Raw genomic sequence first — 19,171 nt, forward strand, 5'->3', positions numbered from 1 at the left:
CCTCTCCATGGAATATGTCTACAATGTTCATCGCTTCTGTAAAGCAGCCAAAATAATCAAGGACCCCTCCCAGCCCAGTTACTCCCTCATCTCCCTCCCTCCCATTGGGCAGAAATAACCAAATCTGATTGCGCATACCACCAGGCACTGGGACAGCTTCTACCCCGCTGTGCTAAGACTCACGGGGTAACTCAGTCAGGTCATGGCCCTTGTGCCTCATTTGCCAGCCTGCACTGCCCTTTCCCCTTCCCCTGTGACTGCATCACCACCTCAACACACTGATTGCGGTGGAATGAACGCAAACCGTATCTTGGTAGGTGTCACAATTGTAACGCCCTAGTAGAGGTTTCACTGCTGATGTTTCACAATAATAAAACCAACTTCTCGTTAGAATCATTGTACTGAAGGCAGTTGTTCAGCCCAATGTGTCTACATTGTTCTAAAGTGCCACTTCCCAGTTTTCAGTCTACAACCCACATCGTCACGGCTCATCCAAGGAAATTCCTAGAAAACAATTTTCCAGAAAGCAAATCTACTCTGTCAAAGTACATTTTACATTTGCTTACATTTTACCCCACGTAAATTCTGTAAGAGTGAATTTTATTCTGTATTTCAAATTATTGGGTAGTGATTTGTGAATTTTGTAAGGGCAAATTTTCATAACCTGAACAGCCATACTCCACTTTGCTCAGCTTTCTACTCTGGGACAGTATGGTGGTGCATCTGGTAGACTGCTGCCTCACACCTCCAGACACCTGGGTCTAATCTTTTATTCCATCCAGGCATCCTTTCCCTTTCTCTGAAGCTTAAAGTCTCTTTTACAGTTCCGTCAAGTTACCTTTCTCTCTCCATGCATGTTGCTTTTTTCCAGCACTTGCTGTTATTTTGTTTTTTTCCCCCTTTCTCCCTGTTCCTTACCTTATTCCTCTAAATTGCATAAACTATGTATTTATCTTCAACCTCTACTGTTTGTAGAACATTAACCCTCGTCATAGATGCTGGCTAAGATCATTTTCCAATTCCTTTTTATTTCATTCATCTTTACAGCATTGAAAGATGTTGGTATATTTCGTATGAATGTAAAACAAACCATATTTACTAACTTTGCTTCATACAGTATCAGACTAGCAATATGTCTAAAATGCAGAAAGCATCTACTGCTGAATACAACATTTCCTTGCTTTTATTTCATTTTTCCAGTACTAGCTTTGTGTTACTGTGTAAGTTTGGAACAAGTTCCCACTCCCTTTGCAACAAATCAAGCTCATCTCCCCACCGCGCGGGAAATAAAGCTTTTCCCGCGCAATGTCACCCGTGTCACGTGACGCGTTATTCCGCGACGTCATGTGAACGACGTCAGCGGTGCGCGTCAATGTCCGATCAGACCCTGCACAGTTCCACGCCAGTTGCCGTGTGTACACATGCGCATTCGATTTCCCAGCCGCCGCCTTGCGCTGTCGGCTCTCGAACGTCACTGTGCAGGTGCACCGTCATCGCGCGGGTGCGCCTGCGCTTGCGCGTCGATCAGGCCTGTCATGGAGGTGTGGGTACGCGGCTGGGGGACCGGCCTGGTGGCTCTAACGCTGCCGCCTGGCTCTTCCAGCCTGGAGCTGAAGCTGCGCTTCCACCAACAAGTGAGTGAGCAGCGGGGGACGGGGCCCAGAATTCGAGCTTGAAATGTCCAGAGTGTCAGCGCCTGGAACGGGGAGGGGCAGCGGGTGTTGGGATGAATTTTGGTTCGGGGACAACCGGGGAGCAACAGCTGTCTGCACAGGGTGGTGGTTGGTTAAATCAGAGTTTAATATGATAGAGCGTACAGTATGTAAAATCTTTCTGCGCCGGTAGGGGTATCAGGAGCAAGAGGGTTTAGGGTGAGATCAAAGAGTTTTAAAACTATCTGAGGAGTAAGTTTTTTTCCAAATACAGAGAGAGGTTATTATCTGGAATTCGTTGCTAGAGGAGATCCAGGTACAATCACTATGATTAAAAGCCATTTAGGTACCTAAATGTACAAGCTGCAGACTAAAGTGCCTCACAAGTATTTGTTTATGTCGTAGTAGGTACCCGGGATGGGTTATTATGGGTAGTAGTGGAAGCCACACACATCAAAGTTGCTGGTGAACGCAGCAGGCCAGGCAGCATCTCTAGGAAGAGGTATAGTCGACGTTTCAGGCTGAGACCCTTCGTCAGGACTAACTGAAGGAAGAGCTAGTAAGAGAGTTGAAAGTGGGAGGGGGAGGGGAGATCCAAAATGATAGGAGAAGACAGGAGGGGGAGGGATGGAGCCAAGAACTGGACAGGTGATAGGCAAAAGGGATACGAGAGGATCATGGGACAGGAGGCCTAGGGAGAAAGACGGGGGGGGGGTGACCCAGAGGATGGGCAAGGGGTATAGTCAGAGGGACAGAGGGAGAAAAAGGAGAGAGAGAGAAAGAATGTGTGTATAAAAATAAATAACAGATGGGGTACGAGGGGGAGGTGGGGCATTAGCGGAAGTTAGAGAAGTCGATGTTCATGCCATCATCTGCAGAATTCCTGTTGTTTGCGGAATATAAGGTGTTGTTCCTCCAACCTGAGTGTGGCTTCATCTTTACAGTAGAGGAGGCCGTGGATAGACATGTCAGAATGGGAATGGGATGTGGAATTAAAATGTGTGGCCACTGGGAGATCCTGCTTTCTCTAGCGGACAGAGAGTAGGTGTTCAGCAAAGCGGTCTCCCAGTCTGCATCGGGTCTCGCCAATATATAGAAGGCCACATCGGGAGCACCGGATGCAGTATATTACCCCAGCCGACTCACAGGTGAAGTGTCGTCTCACCTGGAAGGACTGTTTGGGGCCCTGAATGGTGGTAAGGGAGGAAGTGTAAGGGCATGTGTAGCACTTGTTCTGCTTACAAGGATAAGTGCCAGGAGGGAGATCAGTGGGGAGGGATGGGGGGGGGGGAACGAATGGACAAGGGAGTCGCGTAGGGAGCGATCCCTGCAGAAAGCGGAGAGAGGGGGGAGGGAAAGATGTGCTTAGTGGTGGGATCCCATTGGAGGTGGCGGAAGTTACGGAGAATAATATGTTGGACCCGGAGGTTGGTGGGGTGGTAGGTGAGGACCAGGGGAACCCTATTCCTAGTGGGGTGGCGGGAGGATGGAGTGAGAGCAGATGTACGTGAAATGGGGGAGATGCGTTTGAGAGCAGATACGTGAAATGGGGGAGATGCGTTTGAGAGCAGAGGTTTGGAGTTTGAGGCTTTCAGATGGACACATGGAGGGATGTGAATGATGCACTGGAAGAGGGCATTTAGTGTAAATTAGCATTAAGATCAGTACAGCATTGTGGGCTGAGTGGACTTCGGGGCTGTACAGTTCCATTGTGGGAAAACAAGATTGGGCTTAGGTGGGGAAAAAGGGAGGACACGGATGTGGCCGCCTTCTGTGTGGTTCTATGCGGTAATACCGAGGAAAGAAAAGTCAAGTTTGACTGATCTCTTGGAGTTTGAAGCAACAAACCATTCTGCTGGAGGAACTCAGCAGGTTGAGCAACTCCTGTGGGAGAAAATGATTTGTTAATATTTCGGGTTGAAGACCTCGCACCAAGGGCAAATCTGCGTTACTCCCATTTGGTTGCTGTATCCTTCAAAATCTTTCCCACCCATCCATGAACCTGCCCAAATTTCTTTCAAGTATTGTATTTCTGCCCAGCTCCGCCACTTTCTCTGGTTGCTCAGTCACACCTACCATCTTACCGATGCCCTTGTGATATGTAAACCTATGGAAGTCACCCTTCGGCCTCCTGTGCTCCTGGCAAAGCTGTTGCAGCCTACCACTCTTTCCTCAGCTGAAGACTCCAGTCCCATTGTACGTGACAATTGACTGGTTTCCCCAGAAGGGGATTGCCATCATGAATACACTGAGAAAGTGGCAGAGGCAGCCATTCTGACAGTATTTAACAAGTATTTGGACGAGCATTTGCATTGCCAAGAGACCTGGCAGGCTACATTTTTAATGCTAGCTAATGGGGTTAGTACAGTTAAGTGGAAAATGGTCAGCATAAACTTCGTGAGCCGAAGGGACTATTTCACTGGAGAATGATTCTGTGACTTGTTGATATGTAAAATATTCTTGGGTAGTTTAACCTGTATACAGGGTGATTGGAGGAGTTCTCCAAATATGGGATAGGCTGTTCACAATGCATTCAATCTTCAAATTCTCAGTCGCAGATCATTCAAATATGAGATCAACAGGTTTTTGAATACCAAGGAATTAATGGTGCAGGAAAATGGCACTAATGTTGGGTGACTCCAGCTCCCTGCTTCGAATGTTCTGGGTTAGGAGTGAAGGGAGGAGAGCCAATCCCTGCATCATGAATCTCGGTCCGTGGGAACATGGTGTCTAGGAGCAGGTCGGTGACCTGTGGGAAGGGAGAGTATCAAGGCCCTGAGAGACACAGAGACCAAAGGAGAGGTGAGCATAGTCCAGGAGACAGATTAGTGGAGTCAAAAGACTTGTTTGTAAAGGATGTTCCCTCTGACTGTTCCACAGCTTTACAGCCAGTGAATTATTTTAACTCCTGTGTTTCAAGTGGCTGTATGTATCTATTTATGTACAGCAAGTTTCTGTAAACAGCAAAATACTCAGCACGCCAGACAGCATCTGTGGAGCAAGAAGCAGTGTCATTTCAGATTGATGCTTTCCATTTGCAAGCCCGGTGTGTTGGTAGCCAGGGCTGTTATTTGTCTCAGCATGCAGTTGTGCATACAGATGTTTCTCAGATGCTTCAGGCAGCATTAGAGGTTCAGTTTAGTATCTATTCCAAGCCACAGTAATGGAACAGTGGCCCACAGTTTTAATGTCCAAATATTTGCGGTGCAATGCAATATGTCCCTTTCCTTTTATAGCAAAGGGTTTTCCAATTAAAACAGCTTGAGTATGCAAGCCTTATGCATACTATCTTGTGGGAAATGAACTTTCCCAGTGAAGTGTAGCCCTGACACGGGATGTCTCCAAGGATATGTAGCCTGACAATAATTGTAAGTTTTGGGTCCAAACACTGCAACAGGACTGTGGAGTCCTGTGTGGGGTTTCAACCTGAAACTTTGACAATTCCTTTCCTCCCACAGGTGCTGTTTGACCTGCTGAATTCCTCCTGCAGAATGTTTGTTATTAACCAAGGAATCCAATGAGAGATTTCTCATTCAAATGTTTTAACAACATCCTCACAGTTTGACATCCTACCTGACCCACAGTATGTTCCTCGATCATTCTTTTGTTTAATCTTGTGCCCTCATTCTGTCTCCCCTCCCAGTGTGCCTGATCCATATTCTCTGAACACCCCCCCCCCCCCCGGCATCTCCCCATCCCTATTGGATTTGTGTCCTCTGCAGTAAATGTGTGTATGTTATAAGCAATGTGAAGGGTATGTATGGGCTCAGCCAAATGTGATTTATTCCACCTATACTCTCTGAATATAGGGCTTCCCTGCTGCCGATATTTACCTAAAATGTAATGGAAAGCTGGTTGCTGAAGATGCAGACCTTCATGATGGGGCGGTTTACAGTGTGGAACCGAGACTGGTCGGAGGAAAAGGAGGTAAAATAGGAGAGTCTGCTGTTTGCATTAGTGTCACTGTTCTTGTGAGTGGTGAGGTCTTGTGACTCCATAGAAATTATTGTATTAAAGTGATGGGGTGGGGGAGGATGCAATAATAATACCCTCTCCTGTCTAAACTTGATACTCATCCTTTGGAATTTCATCTGATTCAATCTCTGAACTGCGTGAGTGTTTGGTCTGGCTATGCCAGGTATGGAGCACGAGCTGCTCTTATAAGACTACAAGTATCTTGTGTGATTTGTAAGGTCATTGTATTATTTCTTGTGTAACAGCACCCAATTCTATTGCCTTATTGCTTAAACAGAGCAATGGCAAAAACAGAGGAGGCTCTGGCCACCATTTTCTAAATGCCTTTTGCTGCAGATTTTGTCAGAGCACACACTGCTGATGAGGAGCAGTTATGCAAAAAGTGAGGGGAGCAATAAATTGAGTAAATCTCATCATGTCTTCAACATGTTGTCTTCTAGTTGCAGGACTCAAAGGCCTGAATAAGAGGGAGATGTTAAGCAGGCTAGAATTCAATTCCTTGGAGCGTAGGGGATTAAGTGGTGTCCTTGTAGAGGTGTATAAAATCATGAGAGGTATAGATAGGATGAATGCAGACAGACTTTCTGCCAGGGGAAGGGAACCCAGACCTTGAGGGAATATGTTTAAAGTGGCATGGGAAAGATTTAAAAGGGCCAACATTTTCCCACAAAGGGTTGTGTGTGGGTCAATGGAATGAGCTGCCAGCGATTGTGGCTGAGGCAGGTACAATAACGACATTTGGAAAGGGAAGATTTAGAGGCACATGGGCCAAACGAATGTAGGCAAATGGGACTAGCTTGGTTGGCATGGATGAGTTGGGCTGAAGGGCCTGTTTTGCTATGGTATTACTCTGTGACTCATTTGTGGGCATGAATGCCTTCTAGTTAAAGCATAACTCACCATTTAAAGAATCGATGTTGATAAAGGACAGTCAGCCAAAGGACCATCATAGCTTGACAATAGATTATTTTAAAGTTAATAAGGATACACATTTTGGTGAGTATATTTTAGTTTTTTCAAGGTTTTGCATATCACATTGATCAGTAAAGTAAAAACCCAAAGGGTAAGACCCATTTGGGTTAAAAAAAAATCGTCTCAGTGACAGAAAGCAGAGAAGTAAAGTTGACAGACCGCCAGTCAAAGAAACAGTTTCAGTGTCAGTTAGTTATTATGGTCAGCACGGACCTCATGGGCCAGAAGGCCTGATCCTGTGCTGTCCTATGTTCTATTACGTTCCACATTACGAGTTACAATTGGCTGTGGGAGCTATGAGAAAGGAGTTTATAGATGATCCCAAAATTGGCTATATGGTTGATAATTAAAGGGAACGTGGGAGATTGCAGGAAGATATCAGTGGCTAGGTAGACAAGTGGCAACTGGAGTTCAGTGTGAATGTATTTGTCGGATGCAAGCAAGGCTAGAGAATACACAGGCAGAGAAGTCCTGGAGTTCATTTGCCCCTGATGATAATACAAATGGTAAATGGGGTCATTAAAGTAAGAGATGTTTCTCTTTCTAGCCAAGGCAAAGAGTACAAGAACCGTGAGATCATGCTGGATTACTGGAAGCATGAGAGACAGGGCAGAAGGGGGTTGTAGGAATGTTCCCAGGAGCTGAGGATCTTTGGTTATGAACAGAAAGACATTCCTCACATTTCCCTTGACGTAGCAGTCAATTAACAAGTCCAGATTTAAGGTAATTGAAAGACATAATGAGGAATGCTAATGGAAATGATTTCACAAGAAGGTGGTGATCTAGAACTCTCTGCTTGAAAGCTAGGTAGAGGCAGAAATGCACATCTGGAAGAGGAGTGAAACTATCGGGTTATCAGCTCAGTTCAGAAATGCGATTGGGCTGCATAACACATTCATTATGCTGGAGGAACTCAGCAGCCAGGCAGCATCTGTGGAAAAGGGTAAACAATTGACGGTTTGGGCCAAGCCAGTTCATTAATGAAGGGTCTCAGTCCAAAACATCGACTGTACTCTTTTCCATTGGTGCTGCCTGGCCTAAGTTTCTCCAGCATTTTGTGTGTGTTGCTTGGATTTCCAGCATCTGCAGCTTTTCTGTTGTTTATGAGTAGTTCTTTTTTTGACTGTAATGGACTAGATCATCTCCAGCAGTGATGTAAATCTTTAACTGATTGAATAGCAGTGTGAGTACTAGTAGGACCTTCAGCTTTTATAACATTTTCGGCCTTTGCATTCTGCAGGTTTCGGGTCAATGCTTCGTGCACTGGGAGCACAGATCGAGAAAACTACAAATCGAGAGGCATGCCGAGATTTGAGTGGAAGGAGGCTGCGGGATGTAAACCATGAAAAAGCGTAAGGCTTTCTGTTGAGAGCTTGCTCTCGGTCTTAGTCTCAGACGCAGATTAGTTTATTGTCATTTATACGCACAGTGTGATGAATTTGCTTGCTTACATGTTCAGAGACTAAATGTTATACATGATAACAAATATGACAATGCATTGTAGTACATAAGAAATGCTGAAGTGACAACAGATTAGCTGAGAGAGAGAAGCCAGAGAGTGGTAGCACCCCCAGGGAGGGGATGTGATAGAGATGATTGGTTCAGGAGTCTGCAGTGGGAAAGAAGCTGTTCTTGAATCTGGTAGTCCAGATTTCCTCTGTGACAGTTTTGCCAGACATGAAAGAGCCATCTTAGACTCCACTGATGATACCGTGACAGGTGGGTGAGATCAGCTTGCCATTTCCTGTCCATTCATGTGAACTGACTGGCCTTGAAGTGGCACCTTGCTGGTTGATTTTACAGGACTTGACTCAGTTCTCACAGCTGAAGATACTTGGGTGGAGGAGAAAGCACCTCCACTTGGCTCATTGCGATGACATCTTGTGTCACTGAGCAGTGAACAATTGTTGAGAAGGTTTGGGCAGGAGTACAAGTGGAGTTCATCTGGTGAACTGATTAACTGCTTTTTGTGAACTAATCAAGATGAATATCCATGAATTGAACTGATGTACTTGCCTCTGTTCAGTGAAGAGCTTGTTGCCTGTTAGTCCTCATTATCTACTGGCTAGGAAGAAATTGGGTTTTGACTTAAGAAACTTACCAAGATGAAGTAAAAACAAAAATTCTGGAAGTACTCCGCACTTGTAGAACAAGAAACCGATGCTTCGGATCAAAAACCTTGATTTCCAACATCTATGGGTCTTTGGGCAACACTGACTGGTATGAGTTGACTAAGGTCAGTCATTGTTGCCCCTAGAAGCACTCTTTGAGTCAGAGTCGCAAGAGATTCTGCGGATGCTGACAATGTAGAGCAACACACACAAAATGAAGGGTCTTGGCCCGAAACATCGACTGTTTATTCCCTTCCATAGATGCTGCCTGACTTGCCAAGTTCCTCCAGCATTTTGTGTTGAAGTCATAACCTCTCACTCTGCACTTGACATATCTCAGGTTCCATGCCAGTACAATGCTGTGGAATGACTGTTTTTAATAGGTCATAAAACCAATGCCTTTCTTTGAAGATTCCTTGGTCACCTGGACATCAGTATAAATGTTATTTAGTCATTACTTCACTGCTGTTTGCAGGAGCTTGCTGCATGATAATTAGTTTCATGTTTGCTATGGTGAAGAAATAATTGAGTTGACACTTCAGGTTGCTATGAAGTGCTGTTGGTTATCCAAGTACCGAAAAAACATGATGGGCTTTCTTCTGAAGTTTACAGCGTTTATTGCTTGTTGTTAAGCAGCTTTGCTACATTACTTGTCTACCTGACCAAGGAAGAAGCAGGAGAGGTGATAGTTGATAAGATAGCTGATAGGTTTATAGTCATGTATAGCTTGTCCCTGGGTTCTGAGACACCATACATATGAATGCATTCACATAATATTGTTAAATTCAAAAGTCCAACTAAGCTGAGTGATACTTGTGTATATTTCCAACTTGTGGGCAAAATGAACTTGACCATGGACAGCCTATTACGGACTGCGTCTGCTTTTGTGCAGAATGGCTGAATGGATAAAGAAGCAGGCAGAGCGGGAGACAGAGAAAGAGCAGAGGCGTCTGGAACGATTGCAACGCAGGCTCGCCGAGCCCAAGCACTACTTCACTGACCCACAGTACGAGCAGCAGCTGGACGAGATGTCAGAGCGACTAGAGGACTCTGTGCTTAAAGGTATAGTTGTGTTCGCCTAATCTTGATCTGGAATATTTGCTGTTTGCAAATCAGCTGCGCTATTTCCCGTGTCACAGCTGTAGCCAGAGAACTCCTCGCCTGTAGTGTGCCAGGTCATAAGGTTGTGAAAGGCAGTATCAAAATGACTATCGTGGGCAATGTTCAGTTTATGGTACCAAAACATTGAAGATTGATTTGACAACCTGGCTGTGTTTTTGGGGACTGAAGCTTCCCTTTCTGCCAGCGGAGCTCCCTAAAAGTGCTCCAGATCAGCCTGCCATTACTTCAGCCCTGGCCATCGTGGGTTGAAATGCGTGAGCAGTGATCTAGGAGTTGCGTTGTCTTGCAGCCATATGATTCTGAGCTGCTGTGCAATACAGACTAGTTAATCAGCAGTATTTAATGCTTTCAGGGACAGTAATTTAGCTTCACCAAATGTTCATAAACCCTAAGGAACTTTTCTAATAGGTTGTCTACCACTTAAAAAGCGAGGCTATTTTTTTCCTGCATTACCCACGTAGATAATTCTTGGAAAGTCAAACTGGCATTGTGTGAGGTATCTTTAAATTCTGTATTTCTCTTGAGGTTTGCAAGCATCATCAAGTGATGTGGTGGCAGTGGAGAGTGGAAGTCAAAAACGTGCATATCCAGGCGCACACAAGGTGGCCACAGAAGGAAAGAAAAAATGTCTCTGGTAAAGAAAGACTTATTCTGAGCTTCGTTTTGTCATTTTGTGTTCAAAACTTGTTTGCTGATATTATTTGACAATTTTCTCCTTGATATCGATGGTACTGTGAATGCCCTCAACTTTGGATCCAATTTTTTTCCAGTTTTGGAGGGCGAGGGGGCATGGTGAGCATCTTGATCCCAGCCTTTGTGTTGTGTTATATGTACAGAGATTTATTTGCCACACGCCTCTGTGCTGTTTAGCATAGTAAGCTGAAGCAGCAGGATGCTGCTATGATATTTTACAGGGTCGTGGAGGGTTATAGAGAAAAAACAGGTCATTCATCTCAACTAATCTATGCCATTCAAGTATTCTTCCTTAACTAGTCCTATCTGCCTGTGTTTGGCTCATATCCCTCATTTTGATCCGGCTACCCGTGTAAATGTCCTTTGAACTTTGTACTTGTGTCCATATCTACCACTTTCTCTAGCAGCTTAGTGAATCTTGTAGCAACAAAGACTGCCATTCATTCTATTATATTTGTAGAGTCGTTTTGACAGATTTGTCGTATTTATTCTGAAATCAGCTTTTTACCCCATAAGTCTGTGTTAGTCTTAAATTTATAGTTGTCTTTTGGACATCCTATTGGACTTAATTCTTCCTCAATCTCGGTATTATATTCCAGAACTAAATTCGCATCCTTTTTGAACAAATTTCTCCTCACTTCCCTCTGGTTTTTGTAACTATCTTAAACCTGTGCTTACAAGAGTGTTTTCTTGTGTTTTCTCTAACAAAGGCATCGTAACTTGGAAAAACTCTGTAAATCTCCTCTTAACCTTCCACTGTTGAAGGAAAAACTCCCAGTTGCTTTGTTCTTTCCACTTAACCACCAGGCCCTCACCTTTGGTATCGTTCTGGTAAACTCACACCAGAACAATGTTGTTCTCCCTGCAGTACAATGGCGGAAGATTTCTGTTACGCCATATTGAAAGAGGTAACTGTGAGACTACATTTGAGAAAATCCTTTCACGTTTTCTGCTTCTCTTGTTTCTGATTTAGTATTTGTATATTATTCAAGCCCCACAATTGGCAGGAAACAAACTTTGCTAGATTCTTGCTCCTTTGGCCCTGCCCTGTTAAGGATGCAGTCAACCTGGGCAAAGATGCTTTGTGGTCCTATATTAGAATGCCCATGGTGCATTGAACCAGGTAGGAGCAATGCATGGGAAGATATTGGTATCCACAAACTACACTGAACAAGGCCAGAAAATCAGGAAGGTTAAAACTGAACCTAATTTATATTGATTGACTGTTTCTAAAATTGTGTCAGTAAACAAACAGTGACTAACATTCAAGTAATGAATGCATAGTTGAAACAGCACACAAAAAATCAGGGAAATGGTTCAACAATAGCTAATAGAAGATACAGGGATGTACTAAGTCAGGGGTTCCCAACCTTTCTTTATGCCATGGTCCGTACCATTAAGCAAGAGGTCCATGGACCCCAGGTTGGCAACCCCTGAAGGATAACTTGTTTTGCCAATGTGGTCAACTAGCCTGAATATTCAAAATGATTCTGATTATGGCCAAAGTAGTCAAAGCTTCCAAAGGTACATTTAATGTCAGAGAACCATATATAATATACATTCTGAAATGCTCTTTCTTGGTCCCAAGACATTTCATAAGGGAAAATAAATTATGAACTTTAATCTGGTGAGAAACTTAAAAATAGATTGGAAAAAGCCTCTAAGCTGTGCAAGAATGGGAAGGTTAGAGAAAGTCTTGGTTTGCTATCATCTCTCAGACATCTCCACTCAGCCCATCTTCCCGCCACCATAACAGGGATAGAGTTCCCCTTGTTCTTACCTACCAACCCATGAGTCTTGTCATCCAGCACATGATTCTCTGGAACTTCCACCATCTTCAATGGGATCCTGACATTAAACACATCTTTACCTCCACCCCACTGTCCATTTTCCGCAGGGATCGCTCTGTCCATGACACTCTTGTCCATTTGTCCCTCGCCACTGATTTCCCTCCTGGCACTTAACCCTGCAAGTGTGACAATTGCTACAGCTGCCCGTACACTTACTGTCTCACCGCCATTCAGGGCCTCAAACAGACCTTCCAGCTGAGGCACCAATTCACCTGCAAGTTTGTCATGATTATCTACTATACTCAGTGCTCCTGTTGTGACCTCCTCAACATCGGAGAGACCTGCAGTAGGTTGGGGGGCTGTTTTGTCAAGCAGTTTTGCTCCTACCATCACAATAGGTGAGATTTCTCTGTGGCCACTTATTTTAATCCTGCTTCCCATGCTGACATGTCGATTCATGGCCTCCTCTACTGCCATGGATAAGGCCACTTGAGGGTTGGAGGAGCAACAACTGCTATTTCACCTGGGTAGCCTGATGACATGTACATTGAATTCTCCAACTTGCAGTAATTTCTCTTTCCACCCCTCCCCCCTTTTTTTCCAAACCCATTCTGGCTCCTCTTACCCCTTGTCACCTGTCATCACCTCCCTCTAATGCCCATGCTCCTTTTCTCCCATGATTCATTCTCCTTTGCTATCAGCTTTCTTCTTCAGCCCATTACCTTCTCTACCTATCACATCCCAACTTTGTACTTCATTCTTTCCCTCCCCACCCACACACCTTCCCTTTCACCTGGCTTAACCTATCACCTACCAGTTTCCCCTCCCCGCCACCACCTTATTCTGGCTTTCCCTGTCCTGATGAAGAGTCTTAGCCCAAAATGTTGAGTAGTATTCCTTTCCATAGATGCTGCCTGACCTGCTGAGTTACCCCAGCATTTTGTGTATGTTGCTGTGGGTTTCCAGCATCTGCATAATCTCGTGTTTAAAGAGAAGTAAATATTTTGTCTGTCTTCTGAAAGACAGAAATTCCTCTTGGAAAGAATGGAGATCTGAAGAGAATGGGTTTGAAAACAAAGCGTTTTGAGGGGAAAATAATCAAAAAGTTAATGGGTCTGGAAGTCAGCAGGACATGATTTGCAACCAGGGATGGAGACGGTGAATGCCTAAGTTTTCATTTTGAAAATTATATAAATTCTCTAAAAGTTCCCATAGAATGGAAGATACAAAATTGTAATGCCAATATTTACCAAGAAGGGAAGGTGATCAGTTAGATATCAGTAGTCGAGAAAATGCAGTTAAATGTCCTGTTTCATTTCCACAGCTACCTCGGTGATTGGAATAATAATTGTGGACCAAGCCACACCATCATGTTGTCAGGAACACAAAAACAGGAATATTGGAGCAAGAGCAGGCCATTTGTCCCCTGAAGCCTGCTCTGCCATTCAATATGATCATGGCTGATTTATGTTAGTCCTCTCTGTGCCAGTTCCCCATAACCGTTAATTCTGAGATTTTACGAATATTTCTCTATCTCAAACTTATGATCCAGCATCCACTGCTTCAGGAGAGAACTTTAGAGATCTGCCTGCCCCTTATTTTATAACTATGCCCCTTGTTCATGATTCTCCTATGAGAAGAGCACTGTGTCTATCTTGTCAAGTCCCATTACGTCTTCTGTGTTTGAATAAGGTCACTGCTCACTCTTCTGAGCTCCAGAGAATACAGGCCCAAGTCCAGCCTCTATTGGTAGGACAGCCCTCTCATTCCAGGAATTAGCCTGGTGAACCTTAGTGTGTTCATGTGGCTTTAGGCTAACATATAAAGTTGTTGACATTAGAAATAGTGCCTCTATTTTACTTGTATTGTTGTTTTTGATTGTAGCTAGCCTTCTCCCTTGTACTCATTTATCAGTGACTGTTCCATTTTCTTGTTAACATTGCTTTTTGGACGTATAGTCTCTTGACATGTTGCTTCTAATTAAATTCAGGAAGTTGCAAATAGACATTATTTTTCTGCTTATTGCTGTATCAGATCTTGCATTGCATTGAAATTATGGAGAACAGCCTTGTTGCCCAGAAAGTGCAACAGTGCTTCTACTTCCTCAGGAGTTAAAGAAATTTGACCTTTTTATCGATACACCGTAAAAAACATTTCATCTGGTTGCATCACAACTTGGTACGGCAATTCTTCTATGCCAGTGACTGCAAGAAACATAGTCAAAGACCTCATTTACCCCAGACATCTCTCTTCTCTCCCCCCACCTCCCCAATCTGGCATTTATAAGACTTGGGACAGTTCCCTTGTACAATAAGATGGACGTGTGACCTCACATTCTACCTTGTTATGGCTTTGCGCCTTGTTGTCTACCTGCACTGCAGTGTCTCTGTGACTCTAATACTTCATTCTGCTTTCTGTTAATTACTTTTCCCTTGTACTACCTCAGCATACTAACGTGATGAACTGACCTGTAAGGTTTTTCCACTATATCTGTGAAAATAATATACCAAGGTACAGGGCAGGTTGGTTTATATGACAAGAATAAATCAATTTTCGCCTGTGTACCTCCTATCTTACCGCGTCTCATTGTGTGGAAAGAGTCTTTGAGGTAGAGTGGTGCAACCTCGAAGAGCCAGATTCCGGTGTTCAATCCTCGCGATTGGTGAGGTCTCCATGGAGTTTGCACTGTGACCACATGGGTTTCCCCAGCTGCCCTCATCTCCTCCCACATCCCAGCCATGTGCAGGCTGGCAGGTGAAATTTCCCCTAATCTATTTGTGATTGGTTGAACTCGGGGAGTAGTGAGGAAATGGGGGAATTAAAAAAAGACTAATTGTAAGATTAATGTAAATAAGTGATTGATGGTTGGCACTGACTTGCTGGGTTGAAGGACCTGTTTTCATGTTGAAACCCTCTATTCGTACCTATTGTGTGTGTCTTTTAATGTATGATCTTTTCCTGAACTATTGTCAGTCTCAATCACATTCTCACCCCTTTGGTTTGTATCTGTTGAAATTATGGTGACCGTCTAGTGTTTAGAGCCTCTATTATTGGTTAAGCTTCACAGAACAGAACAACTTGAAGCTGTTGACTTAAAGTTCATGGTTCTTGTTTCCTTGCAGGATGGGAGTGGAGGATTTGGAAGAATCTGGGAGTTCTGATGAGGAGTATGTGGCAGAGTGTAGCTCCTCCAAGTCTTTGTCTTGCCCTGAGAGTTCTGTGGGGCAGGTGAGTGTTGAAAGCAGTGGTGTTGATGGTGTGAGAGACTGTGCTCCTGCACCCAGTATTGAAGCTTGTGTGCCTGAGCCAATCTGCAAACCTCAGAGTGAACCCGGACAAGTGGATCCAGGACCCAGTAACGAAGTGGAAGCAGAGAGTTTGGTCTCGCAAGAAAATGAACAACCTGAAACGGAAGAGGGCACTGAAAATAGTCCTAAAGAAATGGAGAAGCCGGCAGATAAAGGAAACGATGTGAATCTACCAGCAACAGTAAGTACTGATTACATAGATCCATTTGAGTACAGAACTCAGGCCCTTTACCTCATTAGTCCATGCCAACCAAGATGCCCATTGAGCCAAACCCATTTGCCCGTATCCCTCTAAACCTTTCCTATCTATGTTCCTATGTCAATCATTTCCTCTGACAACCCATTCCACATACTGACCATGACCACCCTTTGAGTGAAAAGATTGCCCATCGGGTTCCAATGAAATCTCTCCCCCTCATCTTGAATCCATAGCTTCTAGTTCCCCAATCCTGGGAACCATTTATGCCAATCACAGTCTCCCCACATTCCCGTCAACTCTCCCCATCCCAGATTTCTACTGCTCACCTAGACAGAGAGCACCTGACGTCAGGATTGAACTCTGGCAACTGGAGTTGTGATGCATCTGCTCCACCGGCTGTGTCACAGAGGCACCTTCAAGATATTGCACGTTTCCTCAACTCATATATCAATAAAGTGATTGTCAACCCCAGAGGAACATTAGAACCTTTGTCCTCTTCAGCAAGTTCCACTTTCAACAAGGTCCTTATTAATCACCCACCTCTTACATGATTTTCTTGCCCTATTTCTGTGTTGCCTGGTTCCTCAAGTATCTTGTAGTCTCTGCTTTGAATGAACCTGCTGTCAACTCTCCGGAACAGAAAATATGAATGGTTCATTTCCTCTGGGTGAAGAAAATTCTTAATTTAGTGTTAAATGGATTACTCCTGACTCTTAAGATTGTGTATGACAAACAATTAGAAGTAGCACTAGGCTACTGGGCCCTTCAAACCTGTACTGTCATTAGTATGATCATGGCTGATCTAACTTAGCCCTCAGATGTCCCTAATCTTTCAAAAATTTAGCTACCTCTACTTTAAATACATTTAACAATGTAGTTTCCCAAGTCACAGCACATTGGATCAGAAAATTCCTTCTCTTAGAAGAATTGGGAAGGCAAATCAAGACAGTAGGTCTCTGGGACCTAGGAGTACAAGTATATGGTGACACAAAAGTGGCATTGCAGCTAGAAAGGGTGGTGAAGAAGGCTTTTAGCATGTTGCCCTTCATCAGTCAAGGCATTCACTATAGAAGTTGGAATGTTATGTTGCAGTTACTACAAGACGTTGATGAGGCTGTACCTGGAATATCATGTTCAATTTTGGCCATCCTACTAGAGAAAAGATGCCGTTAAGTTAGAAAGAGTGCAGAAAATATTTATGAAGATATTGGCAAGGACTCAAAGGATTGAATTATAGGCAACAGTTGACAGGCTGGCACTTTATTTATTGGAGCATTAGAGAATTGGGGGTGGTTTTCATGGAGGTGTATAAAATCATGAGGGGCCTAGGAAGGGTGATTACATGCAGTTTTATTTTTTTCCCAGCGTTGAAGAATTAAGGACTAGGAGTCATAAGTTTGAAGTGAGAGGGGAGAGATTAATGGGGTGGTTTGTGTACAGAGTGAGATGTCTGAGGAAGTGATTGAGACAGGTACATTAACAACATTTAGAATGGTCAAGTGTGGGCAAATAGGCATCTTGGTCAGCATAGACTGGTTGGGCTGAAGGACCTGCTTGCATACTGTAATACTATGAGAAATTTCTAGGTAGATTGGCTTTAAATGACTGGCCCTGATCTTGAAACTCGTTTGATTTGAGATTCTTCCACTTGTGGACACTGTCATGCCCCCTTGGGATTTTGTATATTTCATTAAGATTATTTTCTAAACAGTGATCTCTAGTTTTCAGATATGGAAAACTGCCTTACTATATATTATAGTTTGTGTATTTTCACAATATGACCTCCATCTCTGAAACTCTAAAGAATAGAGATCTCATCTACTCAGTCCCTCATGACGCGAAAGACCCACCACCCCAGGAATTCGTTTGATAAATCTTTATGTCACTCTCGTGGCAAGTACAAATGCAATGAGCTGGTTAAAGCCTAGTCTCCTCTTCTGATGATACCACCTCTGTCCAACCTTGGGAGCCTGTGGTGTATTGTTGCAGGTGAACCAGACGTGTACACCATTGCAGCAATTCCTTGGCACTCCCACAGAACGTCACTCTAACCTGTTTCCTAGGAATTTGGACTGTGGATAACTGATCTCAGTTAACACATGATAATTGTCTGATGCAGGGGTGTGAATGGGATGGGCCAGCTATGATCCTTAAGGTTATGTTATACCATTGTGGGAACCTTCAGGAGAGGGAAAAGCACCACTGACCAAGAAACTCTGAATCTGAGGTATCTGTCTATTTTTATTGTGATTTCTGTTTCAGTTACAGCTAGGAGCTCAGACCGAGATAAAACTATCAATTTGAGGTGGGGCAGGGACCTATATTATCCCGATGGGGTTCAGAAAACACTTTTCAAAGAAGGAAACCTGTTTAGTGATAGTTTATTGACATCTAGCAGGTATAGTCAGATCCCACCTGAGTCTGGATCTCTGACCCTTACCTGATAGGATCTGACTGATACCTGTTGGGTACCACTAAAACTATAAGCCCTTGGGCTAGGACTAGATGTGGCCTGATTTGTATTTTGTTTTGAGCAGATCTCCAGCCTTGTGTGTAATGGTTATAAGCCACTTTTTTGGGGATGGAGTTAAATAGCCAAGCTGGTCGATGTGGTTTGCCCCACATGCTTTGAAGGACAAACCTGGAGCCCTGGTGATGCAGAAGCTGACCTCGCTGTGTCTGGTTAAGTGGTAGTAATGTAGAAGTTGTGTCTGTTACTGCTCTCCTCCAGCCTAGAACATGAGAACAGCACAGAAACTGGCCCTTCAGCCCACAATCAGTGTCGGACATGATGCCAAATTAAACTCAATCTCTTCTGCCTGTTAGTGATCCATATCCCTCTATTCCCTCTATTTTCACGTGCTTGTCCAAAAGCCTCTTATATGCCACTATCGTATCTGCTTCCACCACTACCTCTGACAGCTCATACCGGGCACCTACCACTTTCTGAAGTTAAAAAAATTATTGCCTCGCCCATCTCCCTCAGACTCTCCCTCTCTCACCTTGTATGCACGCCCTCTAGTTCATCCCCTCACCCAAAATTCTCCACGCACTGTACTTCCTCATTTTGTCCATCTGTCAACTCTTGTCATTGTCATGTTAATACAAGTTCTGCCTATTTGCATTCAGACTGATTCTGTAGCCTCTCTCTCAATTGCTGATTCTATTGTATATGTAAGACTGTAGTCTGGACAATAGCATGAGAAATACTGCTTAAAATTTTTACCTGGCCCACCTGCCCTTCCATTAACTTTGTAAGGAATTGACTCTAGCCAATAGGTGTCATTGATATTAAATTTAGTTACCAAAGAAAATAGAAAGAAAATAGTAAAAATATACATTTTCAAAT

At 43.8% G+C, this 19,171-nt stretch overlaps 1 protein-coding gene across 1 annotated transcript in view; it reads left to right on the forward strand.

Moving 5' to 3' along the window:
* Window positions 1-1,421: 1,421 nt before the first annotated feature.
* Window positions 1,422-19,171, forward strand: part of sde2 (SDE2 telomere maintenance homolog (S. pombe)) — a 60,881-nt gene continuing 43,131 nt past the window's right edge. Inside the window, exons 1-6 of the mRNA XM_063069039.1 lie at window positions 1,422-1,634; window positions 5,462-5,579; window positions 7,840-7,951; window positions 9,603-9,772; window positions 10,358-10,466; window positions 15,438-15,804. Of these exons, the coding sequence (XP_062925109.1) occupies window positions 1,422-1,634; window positions 5,462-5,579; window positions 7,840-7,951; window positions 9,603-9,772; window positions 10,358-10,466; window positions 15,438-15,804 (1,089 nt within the window). The remainder of the gene's footprint in view (window positions 1,635-5,461; window positions 5,580-7,839; window positions 7,952-9,602; window positions 9,773-10,357; window positions 10,467-15,437; window positions 15,805-19,171) is intronic.

This window comes from Mobula hypostoma, chromosome 2, assembly GCF_963921235.1.
Source record: "Mobula hypostoma chromosome 2, sMobHyp1.1, whole genome shotgun sequence".
Taxonomy (NCBI): Eukaryota; Metazoa; Chordata; class Chondrichthyes; order Myliobatiformes; family Myliobatidae; genus Mobula; species Mobula hypostoma.